Source organism: Emys orbicularis, chromosome 12 (assembly GCF_028017835.1).
Source record: "Emys orbicularis isolate rEmyOrb1 chromosome 12, rEmyOrb1.hap1, whole genome shotgun sequence".
NCBI lineage: Eukaryota > Metazoa > Chordata > Testudines > Emydidae > Emys > Emys orbicularis.
The window spans coordinates 19,135,473-19,156,833 of NC_088694.1; the positions used below are offsets into that span (position 1 = coordinate 19,135,473).

Sequence of the window (21,361 nt, forward strand, 5' to 3'; positions counted from 1 at the left end):
ACAATACAATAAAAGCTCATTGGTAAAACAAAGGTCAGTATGTGAGGGTCACTAGTGATAAATACAGTCTCTCCCCAGTCAGAACACAAGCCCAGAGTCTCAGGCTGTCCCTTAGTGCCATACCTACCAGCTCTCCCTTTTGCATAAACAGTGAGTGAATTTAAATGTAGTGGAATTAGTGATTACAACAAATGTTGGGTTGGCATCAACCATCCCTCCTTCCATGCCCATTAACAGAGAGATAAAAATCTAGTTACAGCAGGAAATAATTACCATATATACTCGTTCATTAGCCCATTCGTTTATAAGCCGACCCCCCAAAATGGATAGGTAAAAATAGCAAAAACTGTTTGACCCTTTCATAAGCCAACCCTATATTTCAGGGGTTGGAAAACTTTGGCTCCCGGCCCGTCAGGGTAAGCCGCTGGCGGGTTGGGACGTTTTGTTTACTTGGAGCGTCTGCAGGCATGGAGCCCCTCAGCGCCCTGTGGCCGCGGTTCGCCGTTCCCAGCCAATGGGAGCTGCGGGAAGCAGCGCTCCACTTCCCGCAGCTCCCATTGTCTGGGAATGGCGAACCGCGGCCACAGGGAGCTGAGGGGCTCCATGCCTACAGACGCTCCAGGTAAACAAAACGACAATGTATTAGATATTCAATTAAATGATTCCATAGAGTTTTTAAAATCAGCAATTTTTGGTGTAGACCCATTTAGAAGCTGACCCCCGCTCTTTGATGCATCACTTTTTTACCAAAAATATTCAGTTTATGAACAAGTATATACGGTAATATGGGAAAAAATGAAGGAAAGAAGCATCTGGGCCTTGGCTAATGCTGGCGCAGGAAGTGTTGATTATAGGGGTTTACAGGGGTGCTGGAACAATTTGTATAGTGGGGATGCTGAGAGCCACTGAACCAAACTGTAAACCCTGTATATAATGGAAACCACTTCAAGCCAGCACCCCGAGCACCTCTAGTTCCAGCACCTGTGGGCATTTACATAATTAAGAAGATGCAAAGAGGTCGGCATTTAAATCTTAATCACATTCAAAATACTGGAACTCTAAGCAAATCAGTATGTCACCACTAGCATAATAAACCTCAGTAAGAGACAGGCCCCTGTCCTATGAATACTGAGTGGCATGTTTAGGATACTGAGCTGATAGGGGCTGCATTAAGGGAATTGAATATAATTAAACAGGCACAAATGTGAATTGAGTAAGGAAAAGCCTTCCCTTTGTTTCTCACTGTTAGAAACCTGTATCACTATAAGAGAAATGGCAGATTTCTGCACTGGCCACCAAATAAACTCTCTTTCTCTTCTAAGATCTCACGGTGTTCTTGTATTTCACATAGTTGATTTTTGAGAGAGGGGTTTGTGGGGCTCCTGTGGCTACAGCACAGAGGCAGAGTATATTATTTGGTGACTTGGGCTCCTTTTAAGTAGTTGTAGTGTTTTATGATTTGAGAATTTTACCGTTGGGTCCTCAGCTTCTTTATCTGCTCATCCTTTGTCGTCATGCATGGAATGTTACCTAAGTGATCAGGTTGTGTGTGTTAAAAACCCCCACCATTAGAGTCATGTTCACAGCTGATGAGCAGACTCCCTTTTCTTTCTCTTTCCTTCTTGCTGTTAATTATGGGCCTGATACTACAGTTCTTACCCTCACGGCTAACTCACATAGGTGTGTAGCCATTGACGTCAATGGGAGCAGGAGCAGACCCAGGACAGTTATCCTGGGACTAGTCACAGCAGATTCGGGCCTTGTGTTCGTGGCCTGAAAATGTGAAATCTACCCCATTGGTTCCTGATTTCTACCTGTGTCAAAATGATCCCCGATAACCCTGGAGCCTAGATAGAAAATCAGTTCAAATCAAAGCTACTCTATCAAAGGATGGGAAATTGAAACAGCAGCAGACTAACAAAAGCAGCCCAACTAAAATGCAACCTGCTTTAGCCATGTGCATCTCTGCTGCTTTAGAGAACTCTGGTATTGGGAAATCATTGCCCAATGAATGGCACTGGGTTTGGTGAGGCTCACCCAACCATATTATGGTCTTGGTTGTGTTTCAGTCCTTTGCTTCCAGGATGTTTCATCTTTTCATTGGGCTTTGTATGTTTGTTTTTGGCTAGAGCTGCAGTCCCTAATTGCCACAGATCATTTGGTTTTTGTTTTGTTTGGTCATTTTTGGTGTAGGCATGAAGAGCTCTGTAGTAGTCTCGGCCGAGGTTCGGCCCTCAGTGGGGCTGTGGGGTATCCCACCGCCTCGCTCTGGTCCGCCGTCAGTCCTGGTCCAGCGGTAGTGTGGGACAGCAAACACACGGTTAGGGGCTCAGGCCCTTAAGCAGGGGCTGAACCAATAGGTTAGAAAAAGCCCCGGGCCCTCAATCAGGGCGGGGCAGCAACCACGCAGTCTGGAGCTCAGGCCCTCAAGCAGGGGCTGAGCCAATAGTTCGGGAACCCAGGCCCTTAAGCAGGGGCTGAGTCAATGAGCAAGAGGTCCCAGCCTCTCTAGGCCAGGGAAAGGGGGAGTCTGCCACCCAAGAAGTGGGTGGTGGGGGGACGCAGGCCCTCCCACTCCACTGCGTCCCAGCCCGGGGCCCTAGCAGCGGCGGAAACTTGCTGCTGTCAGTGGGGATCCTGGCTGCAACACACTGACATTGGCTCTGGCAGTGCTGCAGCCAGACTGGGGTCGGCTGCCCCCAGGCTACTTCCACACTCCCCCTCGTAGGGTACCTGGGCCGTACTAGTGTCCTCGGTGCTCTCCACCAGCATCGGTTCCTCTGGGTAGGTAGCGAAGGGTAGGTTTGGCTCCTCCTCGGGATAGCGGGAAAGGGGCAGGTTCGGCTTCTCCTCGGGATAGCGGGAAAGGGGCAGGCTCGGCCAGTCCTCCTCAGGGTAACGGGCGAGGGGTAGGCTCGGCTGGCCTGGTGAGTCAGCAGGCTGGTCGCGGCCTGCTGCTGTCTCCCAAGCGGGAGCTCGGCCACAGACGTCTGCTCTCTCCGCCGGCTTGTTCTCCACTGAGCTCTGCAGGCAGGCTTTTATACTTCTGGGTCGGCGCTATGTCCTCTGAGGGGCGGGCGCCGGACCCGGAGGCTCTGCCCACGTTGGTGTTGGGGGAGGTTCGGCCCTCAGCGGGGCTGTGGGGTATCCCACCGCCTCGCTACAAGCTCATTTTCCTTTAGCTCCGCAGTTGCTTTGTAATTAACATCTTTGAGGCTGTTTACTCTCTTTGAAAACAGATTCTTTTCAGCGTATCAGGCTGGCATAAGAAGGCATTGGAAGGCTGCACTGTTGCCTGTGGTGCGTTTTGAAGTTTGACTTTGGCCTTCTGGGTTTGGATCTGCAGGTTGTGTATGGAGAGAGAAATGCAATTAGTCTGATTGAATAAGGTCTCGGCGGCTGTTTTGTTTGTAAAGGATTAAAGCTTATGCAATGCTGGAGAGTTATTCTGCATCTTTTTTCATGCGGTAACTTTTTATTCATGTCTCTCAATGGCAAAATATGAAACTTGCAGAAAGGGCTGAAACATACACATGCCTTTCTCTCTTCCAATCAATTCTTTAATTAAATGGAGAACCACACAGTATCACTAAGAGAAAATAAGCAGGACAGGAGGTATGTATGCCAGCATGGACTGAGCAGGGGGCTGGGAGCTAGGCACAGTCTGAATTCTAGCTCTGCCACTGGCTTTCTGGGTGGCCTTGAGCAAGTCATTTAACTTCTTGTGTCAGTTTCCCCATTTGAAAAGTTGGCATTATAATAATAATATCCACTTATCCACCCTGAAGGGTTGATAGAGGTATTAATTGATTTGTTATTATTTGCATAGTATTCTGAAGCTATAAAGTGCTATTGGAGAGGAGGGAGAAACTATCTCACATGGACCAGGATCTGCTCAGACAAGTTGCAAACCAATCTCTAAAACGTACTGTACCAACAAGCTCTGTGGCTATATACTCCAGCTCTTTTCCACCAGGCCAGTGATTTATGGTTCTTATTATCCGGGGGATGGTTTTCTTCTTTGGAATCTGTTTTGTACTTTCTTGCTACTCATTTGACTCTGTTAGAAACTATGACTTTCCTGACATATTAGGAATGACCTATCTAGTATCGCTAATTCCCCTGATGGCTAATTGGCTGTGAAGGGGAAAGGGCTTGTTTGCCTAATAATAATTCCGTATCTCCTATTACGTTGTGGGGCTGAATTCATCAATGTCTAATGCACTTTGAGCTAGTCAGTCAGAGGATGCTGTAGAAGTGCAAAGTGAGATCAGGTTATTATGTTGCTTGTCTTTTCTGCTCACTCTCTGGTTTCATTCAGACTGATTTAGCCTCCATTCGCTGTGCTCCAGACACAGCAACAAAACACAGAGAAAGTCCAGCCCGCACTTGACTTTATCCTCCCATCTTTTCCCCCTTTGATCTGTTCCTCAATTTGATTATAAAGTTTGAATTGTCATCTGTATCTTCTGCCCCTTGCATGGAGAGACTGGGATTCTCTGAGGCTGTGGTCGATTTTACTTTTTCCTTCTTATGTGGCATTTCCATTCCTGGAGGTTTGCACTTATGGTAGCCCATTCTGTATGATCCTCTGCTTATCTCTTTGTGGATGAACAGTCCTTTTGGTCCACCAGGATACTACATTGCATTGACTGAGTTCAAGGGCATCGGAACCTTTGTAGAAGGTTGAGGGGAGGGCAAGGCCAGAGTGGCAGGGGGAATTAAAGTGCTACTTAAATATCCCACAGAGTACAACTGTAACATAAATACCCAGAATACAAAATGTAGCCATATTATAATATTTAAGGCATAATTATAGTATGAACAAACAAAAGAAAAGAAGACAACTTTAGTTCTAAACATCGGGACTGCATTTTATTTTTGTACTTCACTTACATTTATCATGTTATTGCATATAAGCCACTATTAATACTGCATTATTATTATTTTTTACTATTGAACTGTAACTTGCAATTCTGTAACATTACAATCAAATTGTCCTTGTTTATACATAATGTATATTTTAACAATTGTAATCCTAAATTGTACATCTCCTTAGAAAAAGGCATCAGCAAAATTAATAACAACAACAAACAACTTTGAAAGAAGGTAAACGTGTCCCCATAGAAGAGCTACCATATGAAATGATTTTTCTATGTTTTATAAAAAATAAAATAAAATAAAAAATATATTTTATATTTTTAGAAATCCTAACAAACACCACGAACAGGCTGTAGCAGACAGAAGCAATACAATATCTATTAAGCAAAAAATGTAAACTTAATGCAATTTTGATCATGCAATTATCTAGGATTGCAGTGGATATCTAGGAATGCATCTGATCTGGTAGTGCATCTTGGTCCTTAAGAGTACAATCATGTTTTTTCTACAGTGCATGTATTTCTTTTGTTAAAAAGTGTTTGTGTTGGGAGGGGCTCCTTGGCCCTCTCCCCAGGTCCGGTGACTGAGTTCCAATTATCTCTATACTTTTTTGGTTGGTTATGTGGTCTATCTAGGATATTTTCAGAATTCTTCTGTAACATCATCATTTGAAGGATTGTAGTTTATCAATTGTTTGAATGTCCATGTTGGATTTTACTTTTAATTAGTTCAATAAAAGAATCCTCTCCTTGCCCTTTATGCTGTGGTTTTTTGTTGTTGTTGTTGCTGCTGTTTGATAAAGAGGAAAAGAGCTATCCTGCCTGTGCTGATCGGGAATTTATTTTGCAGGGGTATTTGAGGTCAGGTGTGAAAAGCCAATCATTTGGAGTTATAATTCTGGTGTGGGCAATTTCTGTATTTCCTCTGTGACCTGTTTATAAAGCATCCTTTTCTAACAGGCTTAGCCTTTGCTTGGATTAATGTATTTGGGCCACATTCACGTGCTAGTTTTTGCTTGCTCAGCATCAGTGTGCAAAGTGGGGAAATGGCTTTAGTCTTGCTAAGATGAGAATGACACAAGGCAGAATATGCCAGAGGGCCTGGACAAAAACTCTTGAGCTGAGCACCTGCAAACTTTGAGAAAGTTTGGAACTGACTGTTGTCCTTTGGCTTGGGTCTGCTGTGATTAGCTCTTACCTTTACATTGGTTTCCTCCTAGCAGTGTAGAGAACTTGTCAAAATTCTTTTAAAAAGCCCTGTGTTGTTATTGAGTGGAGTTGGAAAAGCAACTGCACCTCCCTGTGTTGTCATTTTTGGCTTCTCCATAATGTGCAGTTGTGTTTGATTTCTGTGTACGGGGAAGAAATATGATACTGGATTCCAGATTGAGCATTTGAACAAATATTTAAGCACATGGATTTTCATTGTTTTTTAGCACGTCAGATGTAAGCACCTTTTCCCCCCTTTGTATTTGAGATGTATTTAATGTAGTTGTTGGGATCAGTACCGGGGTACCTGGCTGAAATTCTCTGGGCTGTGTTATGCAGGAGGCCAGACAAGACAATCTAGTTGTCCCTTCTGGCCTTAAAATCTAAGATTTTATTTTGAAATGCATGTCCTGCTAACCCCCTCCTATAACAAATGGCATGAGGCAAGTGGAAGATCTTGAGGAGAGAGAAGATGCCTGTGTCCCTTTTCTGAGAATTGAGATGGAAAAGAAGTAGGGTCACCCCGCCTTACTGGCTTGGGGTAATGCCATTGTTAGCAGCAGAGTTGCACTAGTGTAAAATTGGAATAACACCGTGGTCCCCTGGAAAACAAAACAGAAACCAACACAAATAAGCACATACCCACTTCAGGCAAATAGCAGCATATCCATGTGATTTTAAAAAGACCCTAAAGCTGGTAAGCTGTGAAAAAGGAAACTCTAGATTTGGCTGCATTTAAAGAGGTACAGGCAACCACTGTTTTTTGTTGTTGCTAGATTTGCAATAGAGTTGCATACAAGTCTTGTTAGATAGGATACTGATGGACCTCAAGCTAAAAAGAGTTGGGTTAGTACTGCTAGGAAATCCCAGGAAGTAATAATGGTGAACCAACTGATTGATATCAGTGCTGTATGAAAGAATTTTGGGGTCCTGTGCAAATTGGGGTGCCCCCACCTCAAATTTGGCTCAGCTGCCCCTTCCCCGTTATTATGGCAGGGCAGTGGGCCAAACCTGAGCAGCACTACAACCCCGCTCTAGCCCTGCTCCAGCTGCTGCCAGCCCTGCAGAGCATGAACAGGGGCTGCACAGTACCCCAGCCCACCCCCCACAGACTCCCAAATGCCCTCCCACATATACCCCCATAGCCCTCCACCTGCCCACACTTATCCTGACATCCCCAACACATCCCAGCAGCCCTGACATACATCCTGCTCACCTCAGCCCCCAGCACCTCAGCCCCACTGGCAGAGCCCCCAACATGCCCCATTCACCTCAACATCCCAGCCCCCAACCCCACCACCCTCCAAAATCCTCCATTCCCCCCACAACTCACCCCACCGCCTCCCAATATCCCCCCAGTGCCCACCAACACTCCCCACAAACCCTTAGTCCACCAGCAACTAAGGTCCCAGCCCCTCATCCACCACCCCTGGAACCTTCCTGCCCACTCACTGGCACTGGCACCCCCCACCGCACCCCCTGGCTTCAGTGCTTTGCTCCAGTCCTGGGCGAGGGTGGCTCCTTACGATCTCGGCTGTGGCTCTGGTTGCTCCCCTCACCCACCCTGCACTCACATTGCAAGGACCAAATCTGAGTGGGTGGCATTGCCAGGTCATAACGCCACTCATTCAAATTTAGCCTGTGGTGGGGACAGCCAGGCTAAATTTGAGTGAGGGGCGTTGTAATCTCATGTGTCTGGTCGCAGCACCACTCAGGTTTGGCCTGTCGACACAATGCTACCCACCCAAACCTGGTGGTCTGGGTGCTCCTGAGATTCCCACAAGAGTAGGGGTATTAACTGTGGTATCCTGGACAAATTCCAGCTTTACCTTCTTTACTACACTTGCCCCTGGAATTTCAATTGCATTACTGTAGTTACTCTTCACTTCTCCTATAAATATGATGGCAGAGTGTTGCTGGTGCAGCATATCTGCTGCATTTCCATCCCAGAAGCAGCTGCTTTTCAGTGGTGGGCTAAATGATCCCCATACACACAGGGTCCAGTTTTCATACTTGCCACCTAAGTGAGGGCACTAGCTGTGTGCCCAAGTTTGAAAGGTGGGCTCCCCATCTACAAATTGCTTTGGAGTCTGTTGCAGCTGAAGATGCTGTATGGTACTGGTATGATTTTGGTCTTTTCCTTACCTTGGAGATAGAGCTCTACACTTGATACCAATTAGGATTCAGAAGCCTGTAGTCCCAGATATGTTTTTTATGGGGTTTGGGGTAGGGTTTTTTTAGTGGAGGTCATTCAGCTCTGGAATAAATTGACCCTGTGGTCTGAAGAAACCCAGATGTGCTGGTCTTCAAAACATGTTGCAAGAAATCTCTTCTCCTAGGCTTTTTCTGAGGGGGGAGTGACTAGGGCTGCATGGAGATGGCAGGAAGATGGGCTTGTGTTGCTGGGGAAGGGAGTTCAGTGATAGTTATATGTTGACAGCGAGTCAGTTTTTACTTTGTGTGTATTTTTAAACTGCCTTATACAAGCAGCTGGAGTGTTAGGCACATTTTATACATTAATATTTATTTACTTTTGTCTATTTTTTGAATTAACCAAGTAATCTTAATGAAACAGTGCCACTACTCATTTGAACAATGTCTGGCCAACCCCGTAGGCGGACTTGATTTGTTTGCAGGTCACTCTGTATCCCTTTATCAGCTGATTAAGGGTAACTCGCTAACAAAGTTGTCAATTGGTTTCTTTAATCCTTCATTACTGTGAAAGGAGATCAATCAACATGATGTGTGTGGCTCTCTTCCATCTTCTTTCCTTTGTGCTCTTCCTAATCTCAGTGCCTTCTAGTGGAGAAGGGAACATGTAGAGGGAAAAGCCTTACCTCCCTCAAACCCCCCCCCCCCCCCCAGCCTGCCCATTCCATTTGTTTTATCTGAGTCAGGTTTGACCTGCATTCCACTGTGAGAAGGGTTCTATCTTCTAGTTATTGATAAGAGCCTTTTAGTTACCTTGTTACTGGAGAAGTCATCTTTGGAAACATGCCCTTTCCACTGACCGATATTTCACAGCAGTGCTGGCTTGTGTCTGAGTTCTGGGGACAATGGCTGTTGCTTGTCATTATGCTGAGTTGTAGTCTGTGCATTCTGCAACCCAGAACATAGAACTTTTCACCTTTGGCCCATGTCTGTGTCTGAACAATATCTAAATAGAATATACTCTAAATTATGGAGGAAGATGTAACAGGTGGGAGGGGGGAGAGGGTGAAGTGGGAGAGTACAAAGAAAGCAAGAATCTAAGCTAAGCAGATCTGCAGCATTACCTTCTGCTATTGGACCATATCCATTCCTGACATCCTTTCTCAGGCAACACACCACTGATCTCAGTGAGAACTTTGCCTAGATATTCACTTCTGGATTGTAATCCTATAGATCAGTGGTTCTCAACCCTTTTCATACTGGGACCCCTATTCCATCTAGCTGGGGATCTCCTCCTGTTTGGCAGCATGGGAAAGACAGGGCGGTCATGACCCTAGGTCTGGAATTCTATTCCATAGATATCTGGATTGAAATGTGAATTTAATTCATGGGGCCAAATTTTCAAAGCATAGTGCAATGGCTACACCTATAGCAATACAACCCATACCTATCACACCTGCCACCAATGAGAGTTTTTGCAGATGTGCTGTGAAATGCAGCTCTTTTCCTCTCCCTCCCCCATTTTGTAAACATCGCAAACTGTGGAGACCTGGATTTTTTATTCCCTCTACCCTCCCCCTTCCTCTCCCACTTTTTCTTTAAAAAACTCTCGACGTTAACTGCAAAACCTAATTCTAAGCTCTTCACGGCAGGGAATGCATTTACTTGTGCAATTAGGCCTTGATCCCAGCTGAAGCCTCTTTGGGTGTTACTGTAATATAAATGTTAAATAATAATGAAGGTTACACAGTTAATGTTTCTGATGGAATCTTAACTTTACATCTTCTGCCTGTTGTAGCTTTAACAGTGCAAAATGTAAAGTTACATGACATTTTTTGAATTGATTTCTATACTGGACCTTTGCTTTAGATTTCTTAGTCTGGCAAAACCTCTATTTTTTAAAAAATAAGGGTGTTTTTTTCCAATGCCTTCTCCCTTGCACCTATGTAAGCAGGTGAGATCTCCCAAATCAGAATATTCCACTCACACCTGTGGGAATCCTCATCATTTTTGCAAAAGTGTAAATGATGATATAAGGTGCAAGGCGATGGAGAATCAAGACTAGACTAAACTATCACAAAATGAAAATGAGTGCCCTGAAGTCTAGGGCAAGATGTGTATTCACTACTTCATGGACTCATTCTCATACTGGGCCTTACTATTCACTGTAAAAGGCACATCTGGGGGAGAAGCTGCCATTACTGTCCTTCTAAAGGCGACCAACTGCAGTATCACAAACACTGTCAGTGTTTCTTCATATTAGATACCCAAGGATAACAAAACATACACTGCTTGTGCTCACTAAACACTAGGGCCAGCCCAGAATCATCCCTGGTGTAACTACTGGCTTCAGTAGTGTTGAACAAGGGGTAAATTTGCTCCAAGGACAACATGCTTCTAAAATGACTGAAAGGAAACACTAGTTCAGGGGCTGCCAGCTTCTCTGCAGCGTTTAAATGACTCGGCCTTGAGCTCATATTACTATTATTATTTATTATTATTAAACTCTGAACTGTTTAACTTGGTTGTTGCATATACAGCAACTGTCTCTATTTCTCTTCACTTACTGCAATGCCAACTGGCAGAATAACTTCGGACTACCAGCTCCACATTGTGAAACAAGCTAAGCGGCTGCAGAAAGGCAGGGGAAGGCCACACATAATCACGGCTAGTGTAATACATGTGAAGCAAGTGGGGTTAGTTTACAGCTGGATTCACTCTGAGTAGCTGTGTCATAGATGCAATCAGGCGCTTTTCTGTGATGATGATTTGAAGAGAAGGCTCTGGTGTTTGATAACTGAGAAAACACTTCAGGACAGCTACCAGTTTGCTGTAGAAAAGGAGATGGTGTCACCAGTGATTAATACTGAGCTGTCTTCACCGCCCTGGCACTCAGGGAGCCTAATTCATACCCAGAACACATGCAGCCAATGGTACCTCTGTGCTTCTGACTCCATGCAGCACATTCTCATATGACCTACTATCTGCTGGGTGGTGACCCATGAACGGTGGAAAGCCGGGATGATGGCAGTAAGTAGAGTCATTCTAGCAGGCTCAAGAGACGGGGGTTGCACTTCCCTGACATTCAAGCCAAAGGGAGTGAGTGATGAGCAGCAGCGAGTCCCGTGAGGTGTGAGCAGCAGAAAGGACAGCACTTCCTGCAGAAGGGTCAAGGATAGGGAGAGCTGGTAGAGGCCCTATTGCTGCAGGGTGGCCAGAACCTCCCCTAGCAGGACAGCTGTTCTTCGGCCAACTCCGGCTGGCCAACTTAGGGAGCGCTCCAAGGGTGTGCCAGCAATCATTGGGAGTTGACTGTGGGACCCACAAGGGATGGGTAGTGCTCCAAGGATGCTGAGCGATGGCTTCTGAGAAAACTGGGTGCAAAACCACTCTTCCTTGCCCCAGCCCCGAGGCGGTTAGGGATTTCTAAGGCGCCCATCATGGTGGTATCTAGCCAGGTTGGACAAGATCGCTCAGCATAGTTGCCCAGAGTTCACCGCTCACCAGCTCCGTGGCTGGGGGATGGAGGTTGCTTTGCACATCATGCGCCCCTCACTTCGGGGAGGGGAAGCTCCCTCTCCTACAGGCAACAGGCAGGTATCTGCCGGGGCCCGCCAGCCTCTGGATTCCGGCTCCCGGGACAGCTTGCGGGGAGCCTGCGGGTGGGTGGGGCTGGATGCGGGACAGGGGGTGTGGTGAGGAATGAGGAGCGGGGTTGTCATGCGGGGGGTTGGGAGGTGTCCGGACGCGGGGGGGAGGGGTTGTTCGGGGCAGGGGGCGGCAGGCCAGCAGCAGTGGCCCCGTGCTCAGTGCCGCCCCCAGGTAAGAGCCCTCCCTCCCCCTCCCCGAGTAACTCTCCTCCCCCCGGGATAAAGCGGCGGCCCCTGCGCCCGGCCGCAGTCGGGTCCAGCTGGGTGTCTGTCGGGCTATGGCAGCGGTCGGAGCCCTAGTGAAGAAAGTGTGGAGTATCCGCCGGTTCCTGGTGTTACTCTTCACCCCGCTGGTGCTGCTGCCCATCATCATCAGCCTGCCCCCCAAGGTAACCCCCCCCCCTTGGAGCCCCACACGGGACCCCTCCCGCCTGCCCCCAGGGAATCCCGATTCCCCTGCTTCTCCAAGAGACACCTCCAGACCTGGCCCCCTAGCGACCCCCTCCCTTCATCCCAGGGAACCCCCCCACCCCCGCCGTGCCCGCTGCCCCCAGGGGAGCCCTGGCCCTGCCCTGCCCGCCACGCTCCCTCCCCAGGTCTCTTCTGTCCCCTTGCCCAGGGCGAGCCACCTTCCTTCCTACCTGCTCCCAGCCACTCCCCTCTGCCCTGCCCGCGCCGGGCCGGGTGCTCCCTCCCTGGAGCGCCTCAGCTGGAACCGATCCGCCACCGGCCCAGCGCCTCGGGTCGGGGCTGTCTCTCGGTCCCGGCGGAGCAGGCTGCCTCGGCGCCTTTAGATGCAGCAGGGACCGCAGCCAGCGAGTTGGTGTCCAACTCTTAGAACTTTCCGCTGGGTCTCTCGGCGCCAAGCGCTGGCTTCAGAGCCGCGTTTCGCTGGCACAGGGCGCCCGGCAGCTAGGACACACGTGCGATGTGTGCTCCTGCGCTCCTTTCCCCGCTCTGCGCCAGGCCAAGGCTCTGTGGAAAGGCTGCGGGAAGCTGCGCCCATGCCCGGCTCCAAGTGCCCCTCTCCAGCCCGTCAGCACTCGCCGCACGCTGGCACCCCTGCCCTGGTACATAAGCGTGTTTTCCAGACCCTTTCCTGTCAAGACACTGGGGACATTGGGGCTGGCTTCTATGCTGGTCTGAATCCCCTCCCCGGACAGCCTGCCCTCCCTGCTGACTGCCTGGGGAGAGCTTTCCCCCACCCACGAGAAGAAGACAAGGGAACCTGCAACACTATGCCCTGAAAGAGCATTTCAAGTCAGGAGACCTCATGAACCTTCCCATCTTGGCTTTCCCCACCCGATCCTCAATGTTTGTTGGCAGGGCCATAAATACCTGATGCAAAGGGTGCCTCCAGCTCCATAGAGGGCAAAATGGCATTGGATTCCTGAGCTTGGGAAAACTGCACTGCCCAGGACCCCCTGCACAGATGGGGCCACGCCGCATCCCACAACGGGAAAGAGAGAAGGCAGAGGGAATTAGATCAATGGCCCATACCCCCAGAGCACACTATGGGTCAGATTCTACAGCATGGCGTTATGCCTCTGGTACTGTGAGCAGAGTCTGGCCTGAGGATGAAAATAAGGTGTTCTACCTGCACTCACAGCGTGGATAAGGCTTAGCCTATGACTGTGAGCTGCACTGGCTGCTTAGCCATTTCCCTGTGTGGTTTTATCCCTAACTGGTTTGGGCCCTGGCTACTCTGGCTCTCTTCCCCTGCTGTGCTACCACGGTTGTGGATGGCGTAGTTTCTTGAGCTAGATTCTCTCTTGGTTTAACTGCTAGGAGTTGCCAGGAGGGCTTAGTTTAACTGTATTGGTGTGGTGGAGAAATGTTGCTTTGTTGTAGGGTGCAGATACAGTGATTTTAATTGTGATGTGTATTTATATATTTGTGAAAGTGCCTAGAGCTTTGGTGAGTGTGTGTGCGTGTGTGTGTGTGTGCAGCGTGCGTGCAGCGATAGCTCCAAACAAACCAATCCATCCCAGGATGGTGGGAATATTGACTAATGCAGAACTAAGCAAGAAGGATCTCAGAACTGGCTACAATTAAGTGGATTATGCTAAGATCTGGCACTAACAAGTATGTGATTCTACTCTTTCAACCTTCCTAGAACACCTAGCGCTTATAGAGTGCTTTTCAGCAGTAGATCTCAAAGGGAAGCTTAAGTACAGAGAGATGAAGTGACATGCTCAAGGTTACCCAGCAGGCCAGTGGCAAAGCTATTAACCCAGGGTTCCAGAGTCCCAGCATAGTGTTCTGTCTGCTAGGCACACTGCCTCCCCAACTGTAAGGAAATCTCACTATAAGGCAATCCCAAGATCTACACCCAAGAACAGTTTTCTCAGGAGAGCCAAAAGTTGCACGTTTGGTGTCAGAATTGTGGTTGGATTCTCAATAAAGTGATGCATGGACCACAATATGCCCAATGAGTATTACATGGTTTAAATGGCTTGTTATCATTCCCTCTTACGAGCAATGTTGTAAAATATGGCATTTTGCAGGTGTGGGATGTGCCTGTAAACAGACAACCTTTGTTATCATGACTGAAGAAGCTTCTTGAGTGAAATATTTGGATTATTCTGTATAAGCTGTTTTCAGTTTAGGATATGGGCTTGGGGACTGTGTGTTAGAGAGCAAAGCAGGTGACTTGTCTTTACAGTGAATGCTGAAAACCTTCTTGGGGAAATACAGGATTTTTACAGCTTTCTCTCACACAAAGTTTGGCTAGATGTCTAGAATGACTAGTATTTCCTCTCAGGAGACTTGGGGTATTTCACCCCAGTGATTGGGAGTTTTTTTGCCATTGACTTAAACGGGGCCAGGATTTCACCCTTGAATTCACATCGTGACTCAGATCCACTTGAAAATGAATTTGTTCCTATCAGCAAAAATTGGGCACAGTTCAGCAAGTTTGGCAGTCTCTGCTCAAGAGAAGCTCTGGACTGGAACAGGCATGAGCCTGTTTCATGAGCAGGTCATGATTCATGTGCATTCGCAGAGCTGTGTTGGGGACACCTGTGTAGTCTACTGACTTTGTGCATGGCTCTAGTCAGATAAAACCTTCACTTCCAAAGTCACAACGTGAATCCCTGAAATAAAAAAGAAAGAAAGAAGAAGAAGAATTAACATTGTTTTAGTTGATGACACCACACAGTAGCAGAGAGAATTCCTTTATGGAATTAAAATCCATAGTTTCCGTTTTGCATAACTGTTTTTTTGGATGATGTCTTACTAAGTGCATATGAAATCTTTTGATTGTTTCAAAGGGCAGAAATAGGATTACATAACTGGTATCTTATTCCTTCTGCAGACTTGTAAATAGCTCATTGTATTAGTTTGTGCATTCATTTTCTGTAGCTGAACAAGTGACTTTAACGCTTTTAATGGCTTCCCTTTTGAAGCTGACAGTGATGTAGGTCCAGGCATATAGTCTGTCATAGAAGAAGCATGCTGTGTGCTAAATGCAGACTCTTGTCTTGGGGTATGTCTACACTACAAAACTAGGCCGACTTACAACCACCACAGTAATTACTGCACTACTGTCTATACTATGTATGTCTACACTACTCTCCTTAGATCGAGTGCTTGTCCTCACCAGGAGCACTTCCACCGACCTAAGAGGGACAGTGTGGGGAGGTGAGAGCCTGGTCTCTCAGATCTATTAGCAGCTCCCTGCCAGGAGCCTGGCTGCCCCACAGGCTCCTGGGGTGGCTGCCTCCCATTCTGCTCCCCACTCCTCACAGGGAGCAGGGGAAGTTGCCCAGGGCTTCTTGCCTGCCCCTTCCCTGCCAGAAGCGGGGAGGAAGTCACCCCGGCTTCTCGCCCTGGCTCCAAGATGGGATCGGAGCCTGAAGTCCCCTGGGCTTCTCACCCTGGCTCCCAGCTGGGAGCAGAGTCCAGCTGCCCAGCTCTCCAGGGGAGCAGGGCTTTCCTGTCAATTTCATGGCTCCTGCAAGACAGGACAGCCAATGTAAAGGACACAGTGTCTACACAGACATTGCATCACCCTAACTACACCGACATAAGCCTTATGCCTCTCCTGGAGGTGGAGTTATGATGTCAGTGTTAGGGCACTTACATCGGTGGGAGGAAAGCTGTAGTGTAGGCAATGACTGACATATTAGGTCAACATAAGCTGCCTTATGTCGACCTAACTTTGTAGTGTAAGACCAGGCCTTGGAAGCCCAGACTCGGGGTTTCTAATATGCTGGTAGCACACTCCTCATGTGCAAGTCCACACAGGTCAGCATGATTAGCACTTTTTTGCTCCAGAAAGACCCAACGATGGAAAAGTGGAAGGGATTGCAACTCAGAACTGGGCATTGTGTGCGAAGGGGGCTGCAGCTCAGCGTTTTGGTGCATTGTGGGGCACTGTGTGGAGAGCCGAGGCCTGGGATAGCAGGAGCTGCTGCAGGTCAGGTTAGAGAGGCATTGGCAGAGTTGCATGTGGGACACTGTCACCGTGTCTGACTGAGCTATGTTAGCAATTAGTCTTTAATTTTCATGAGCTCTAAATTCATTCGCAATTTTAAAAAAGTTGCTGCTTCGCTGCCATTACTACCTGTATTACTTTAAAGTCAAATTCCCAATGTCAGTGCGGTGCCTATAAATCAGGGCAGATTTTGGCCCTGCGTGTTTAAAACAAATCTGAGGAGCAGTTTCACTATCTGAACCGTCCTCCTTAAGAGTATGGATGAGCCTACACCTGGGAGTGACTCTTGCAGAGTGTCATTTGTTCACGTTCGAGCTAAAGCTTCTGGTTTCAAAAAATAAATGGACTAATTTTTCTTCACCAAGCAAAGAACCTTACTTAGGTATCCATGTGGGATTAAATTCTGACGTCTGGAACTGTGTTTAACCTGTCCTGCACAGCCTGAGCAGCAGGTGGCTGCTGGGAAATGAAGGGCACAGGTTACATATATAACAATGTTCACCCAGAGGGTGGAACAGGCAGTCTCAGCAGGTGAGGGGAGCCCATGTGGTGGGATACCGGATGGCATAGTGGCTTGTAAAAGGAACATGTGCTAGCTGTGGAACATATGCCATTAACTGCCTGGCTGAAGTTAAATGACTGACTTAGAACAGACAGCTGCTAGAAACCTCATTGATTTGGGGTTTCTCAAACCAGTTTCTTATGAGCCAGGCCCTCAGTGAAGATAATAAATATAGATCTGGTGCAAGTCCATGCATTGGTTTAATATATAATCTATCTGTTGGCATAGTAGCTAAACCCTGATAAATATATATGATGAACACTCTGGGGCAGTTCCTCAGCCTCCCCGTTCTGGAAGCTTTGAGCAGCATAAAGCAGTTGGAAAGGTGCCCTAAGGCATGCCCTGATTGTAGACGGAATCCCTTGGTAATGAGAAGCCACAGTAGCTAGCTCTATGCTACCCATTCCCCACATCCCTGGGCAGGAGGGAGCATGACAGTGTGTGTGTGTGGGGGGGGGGGGCAGCGAGCACTGTGCTCTGGTGTGCTATGCCAGTGTAATTGCCTCGAGGGGGGTATTAAAAGCAAGTGGAAGTTAGAGCTGGTGGGTGTTGGTTCAGCCGTGCATTGTAGTGTTCAGTGGTCACTCGGTGCTTAATGTGCTTAGAAGAGTTCTGCTTTATTCTGTGTCCTGTTCCAGCTAGCTAAGCAGCTTCACAGCACCCCTCACAGACTCTCTGCTTTGGAAGCTCAGCCCTTAAAGGCCCGGATCCTAATGTCACAGGTGGCCCCCACATCCAGCCCTACCTTATGTATTGGAACCACACCAGTTCTGCTGCCAAAGGGCCCTCCACAGCCATGAAGGAGGGGCTGGATTTTGGCCATAACACAATGCACGTCTTAATGTCTTTCAAAGGGGACTGGAGACATGGGGCCTAACGTACAGCACTTAAACAGAACCATTATCTTAGGTCTCAGTTTGCCCTAAGCACTGAGCACTATGAGTGCCCAGTAGGGGCGGGGCGTGGGAGGTCGGGTTGGGTTATTCAAGGTCTTCAGGGTTTTTTAATTTGACTCAGTAAAAGCTCCACTGGAATTGTGAAGGCCAATTAATGTAAATGACTGAGCCAGCTCGTTTGGCTTCCTAGGGGATCTATTTCCATTCACAAGGGGTTGTGGGTCAAAGGGCGACGATTCACCTGGACTTGCATTGGAACTGCAAGAAACTACAAACTTAACACGAGGAAAATCCTAAGTGGGCCCAGGCTCCCTGAAAAGATTTGAACCCCTCAGTGAACTTTCCAATGGACATGATCCGAGTGTGCACCCAGGTGACATTCACCTGGCTAGGAGTTTCCTTGAGAACACTGCCACAGGGTGTTTCCCCGATTTTTGATAGTTTCGGGTGTCGGAGGATTGAAAGTTCACCTGTCAAGTTGAGGCCCTTGCTGCTCATCCCCCACCCCTCCATCCATACCCAAGGGGAAGCTGTTAAAAAACTTCACCATTAGCCCCCTGCAGGGTAGCTAGAGATACCACGTAAAGACGGCTGTGCGAGTACATACATTGACAGTCAGACTGCAGGATCCTGGCGTGCTGACATTTGAATGGCACCTCCTGCATTTGTCAGTGCTCTCTGAGGGAGTCACATCGTTGGAGGAGGAGACCCTGGGGTAACTGGCATCATCTCTACTTCTACAGGTGGGAAAGAGAAAGTCTTACCTCAGAGGCAGGTTTGGTTGGATGCCAGCACGTTCTCCCGCAGTGGGGGCTGAAACAATGAAAGGGCGATGTGTCGACTATGCATTAAGCGCCACAATGCAAGGTTTCCTGAGGAAGTGCATCTCCCTTACCACACTTTGCACCAGGGCCCCTCGGGTCCTCCCCGCCTCTCTGGCTGCTGCTGAAATTCTTAAATATCTAATCCAAGAACCCGAGGGGCAGTTGTGAATGATTGCAAAGAGCTCAGGCAGGGCAGCAGGTGGTCGGAGGAACTGTGTTGCAAGTTTGAGCACAGGGGGCACTTTTAATGAGCTGTGCAAAGTGCTTGTTACAACTGCTTCTAATGAACTCAGTGTCTACAGTCCCCTGGCTTGGCAGCATCTGAGGTAGCCAGGCCTGCTACCGGGGGCTCCAAGCAAGTGTTTAATGCCCAGTGCTGTCTAAAAACACAGGTTAATGAACACAGATCAACTTAAAACTAACTCAGGAGCAAGATATAGGAGCTGGCAGGCTTGGAAGCAATGAATATCTCCTGACTGGAGTAAGGAAACTTAACAGCTCCCAGGAAAAGCTCTCCCATTTAAAAGCAATGAACAGGAACCACTTTCAAACTATGTAGCAATAGAGGGTGGCTGAGGCTAACTGGAGATGGTGGGTGATGTCCATAGAGTTCAATGGGCTAGCAGCATCGAGGCTGCGAGACGAAGTGATTGCAAGAATGGGGTATGGTGCACTGGTGAGAAGGCATGTGCAGAATGAAAAGCAGTGATATCTAGTGGTTAGGGCGGGGGCCTGGGAGTTAGGGCTCCCGGGTTCTATCACTGCTTCTGGGAAGAGAGTGTAGTCTAGCGGGTGAGAACAGAGAGCTGGGATCCAAGCTCTGCCATTGATTTGTCGTGTGACCTTGGGTAAGTCATTTAACCTCTGTTTGCTAGCCAGAATGTTTGCAAACAAGGCATGTGTTACATGATGATTTACAGAATAATTGCAAGAAGCCAGTATTCTGAGTGGAAATCTGATTCCAATGCTTGTGGTCACCCACTCAGTGAATAGACCATGTGACCTTTGTGGCCAGTCAAAACAGTATGAATGTCAAATTGTGAACAGTTTGCAAGCAACCCGGAGGCTGATAGGTATTTGTATGCCAGATAATGGTGATCAAAGGTGAAATCCTCACCTCTGCTCTGACCCCTTTACCCTGGGCAAAAGGGCCAGAGTGGTGAATGGTGATCCAAAGATTCTGGCCTAGGGAGGAATCCCCTGTCACAGGAACTGAGGAAGGTCCTCTCCCACTTTGGCTGTCCTGGCACAGGTGTGTGTGGCGGAGGGCCTAAGGGGTGTATTGGTTGTGGGGCTGTAGTACACAACATGGCAGCCCAAGGAGGCTGTTGTAATTTGGAGAGGCTCTTTGATGCTACCCAAATTCTGCCAGGGGACTGTGACTATCACCAAGCCGCAGCATGGATCCGCATTGTGGAGGCAGAGAAAGGGAGCTCTGAGTACCAGTAGCAGGTAACGAGAGCTTAAGGTATCAATATGTATGTACAAAATGGTATGTACAAAAGGTACAAAATGGTATGTACAAAAGTGGTTGCAAACCATTAGCCTTACTGATTCTTCTCCCTAGCCTGTGACAAATGGCAGGGAGGGGTTAAGCAGCCAACAGGCTGATGAATGTATATTGCCCAGCAAATTTTGCCTGACTAAGAAAGTCTTACAATAGCTCCCATCAGGGCCGGCTCTAGGCACCAGCGTTCCAAGCATGTGCTTGGGGCGGCACTTTTCAAGGGACGGCACTCCGGCTTTTTTTTTTTCTTGGGGCGGCAAAAAACCTGGAGCCGGCCCTGGCTCCCATAACACTGTCCCCACTGAAGTCCCTCCAAGATGTCAGCTCACTTCTTCTGATGGTTTGTTCCTGTCTCCTCCTTCAAGCTGCCAGCAGGGCCGGCTCTGGCTTTTTTGCCGCCCCAGGCAAAAAAGCCTCCGGCCGCCCCCCCCCCCCCCCGCGGGGGGTGGGGGGAGGGCGGCCGGAGCCCCGGGGGGAGGGCGCCGGGGGGGAGGGCGGCCGGAGCCCTGGGAGGAGGGCGGCGAGCCCCGGCGGGGGCTCCACTCTCCCTCCGGCGGCCGGGGGGAGGGCGCCGGGGGGGAGGGCGGCCAGAGCGCCCGGGGGAGGGCGGCGAGCCCGGCCGTGGCCCCGCTCTCCCCGGCGGCCGGAGCGCCGCGCCGCCCCCCTCCAGGTGCTGCCCCAAGCACAAGCTTGGTGGGCTGGTGCCTGGAGCCGGCCCTGGCTGCCAGGCAGTGGAAGTTTGTCTTCTGTAGTAACCATTGCTAGGTAAGGCTTGGCTTCTTCTGCCATTGCAGAGTGCGCAGTAGGTACCATAGCATGAAAAATCACAGATTCGTCAGTGGAACAAAGGTATCTCTTGGGCACAGCGGAGCAGAGGCCATTCTCTAAAGAGCCAGTTTTGTCTCTGGTATAACTGGAAGCAGCTCCGGGGCAGTGCAGGGTTGCCCAAGACTTCCCTAGCTATCATTAAATGGTTAAAAATTAACCCAATCACAAGACCCACTTGAAAGTTTGCATTTGCTATCAAAAATTATCTGAACTTTAATTGAGCTAGAGACTTATTTATTCCCCAAATCCCTATGCTGCTTGGGGGGCAGGGGAAGCAGAGTGGTGCCGGTATGCAATGGCTCTGCAGAGTGGGATATAGTATGATGGGCAGGAGGAACACATTGCTACATATTCCCTGGGTGGTGCATGCTGCACAGACAGTATATGCATTGGATGTGGGGGGCCTGACCACCCCA

At 48.5% G+C, this 21,361-nt stretch overlaps 1 protein-coding gene across 1 annotated transcript in view; it reads left to right on the forward strand.

Annotated features, from left to right (window-relative positions):
* Window positions 1-12,168: 12,168 nt before the first annotated feature.
* Window positions 12,169-21,361, forward strand: part of SLC13A3 (solute carrier family 13 member 3) — a 45,015-nt gene continuing 35,822 nt past the window's right edge. Inside the window, exon 1 of the mRNA XM_065414386.1 lies at window positions 12,169-12,279. Within this exon, the coding sequence (XP_065270458.1) occupies window positions 12,169-12,279 (111 nt within the window). The remainder of the gene's footprint in view (window positions 12,280-21,361) is intronic.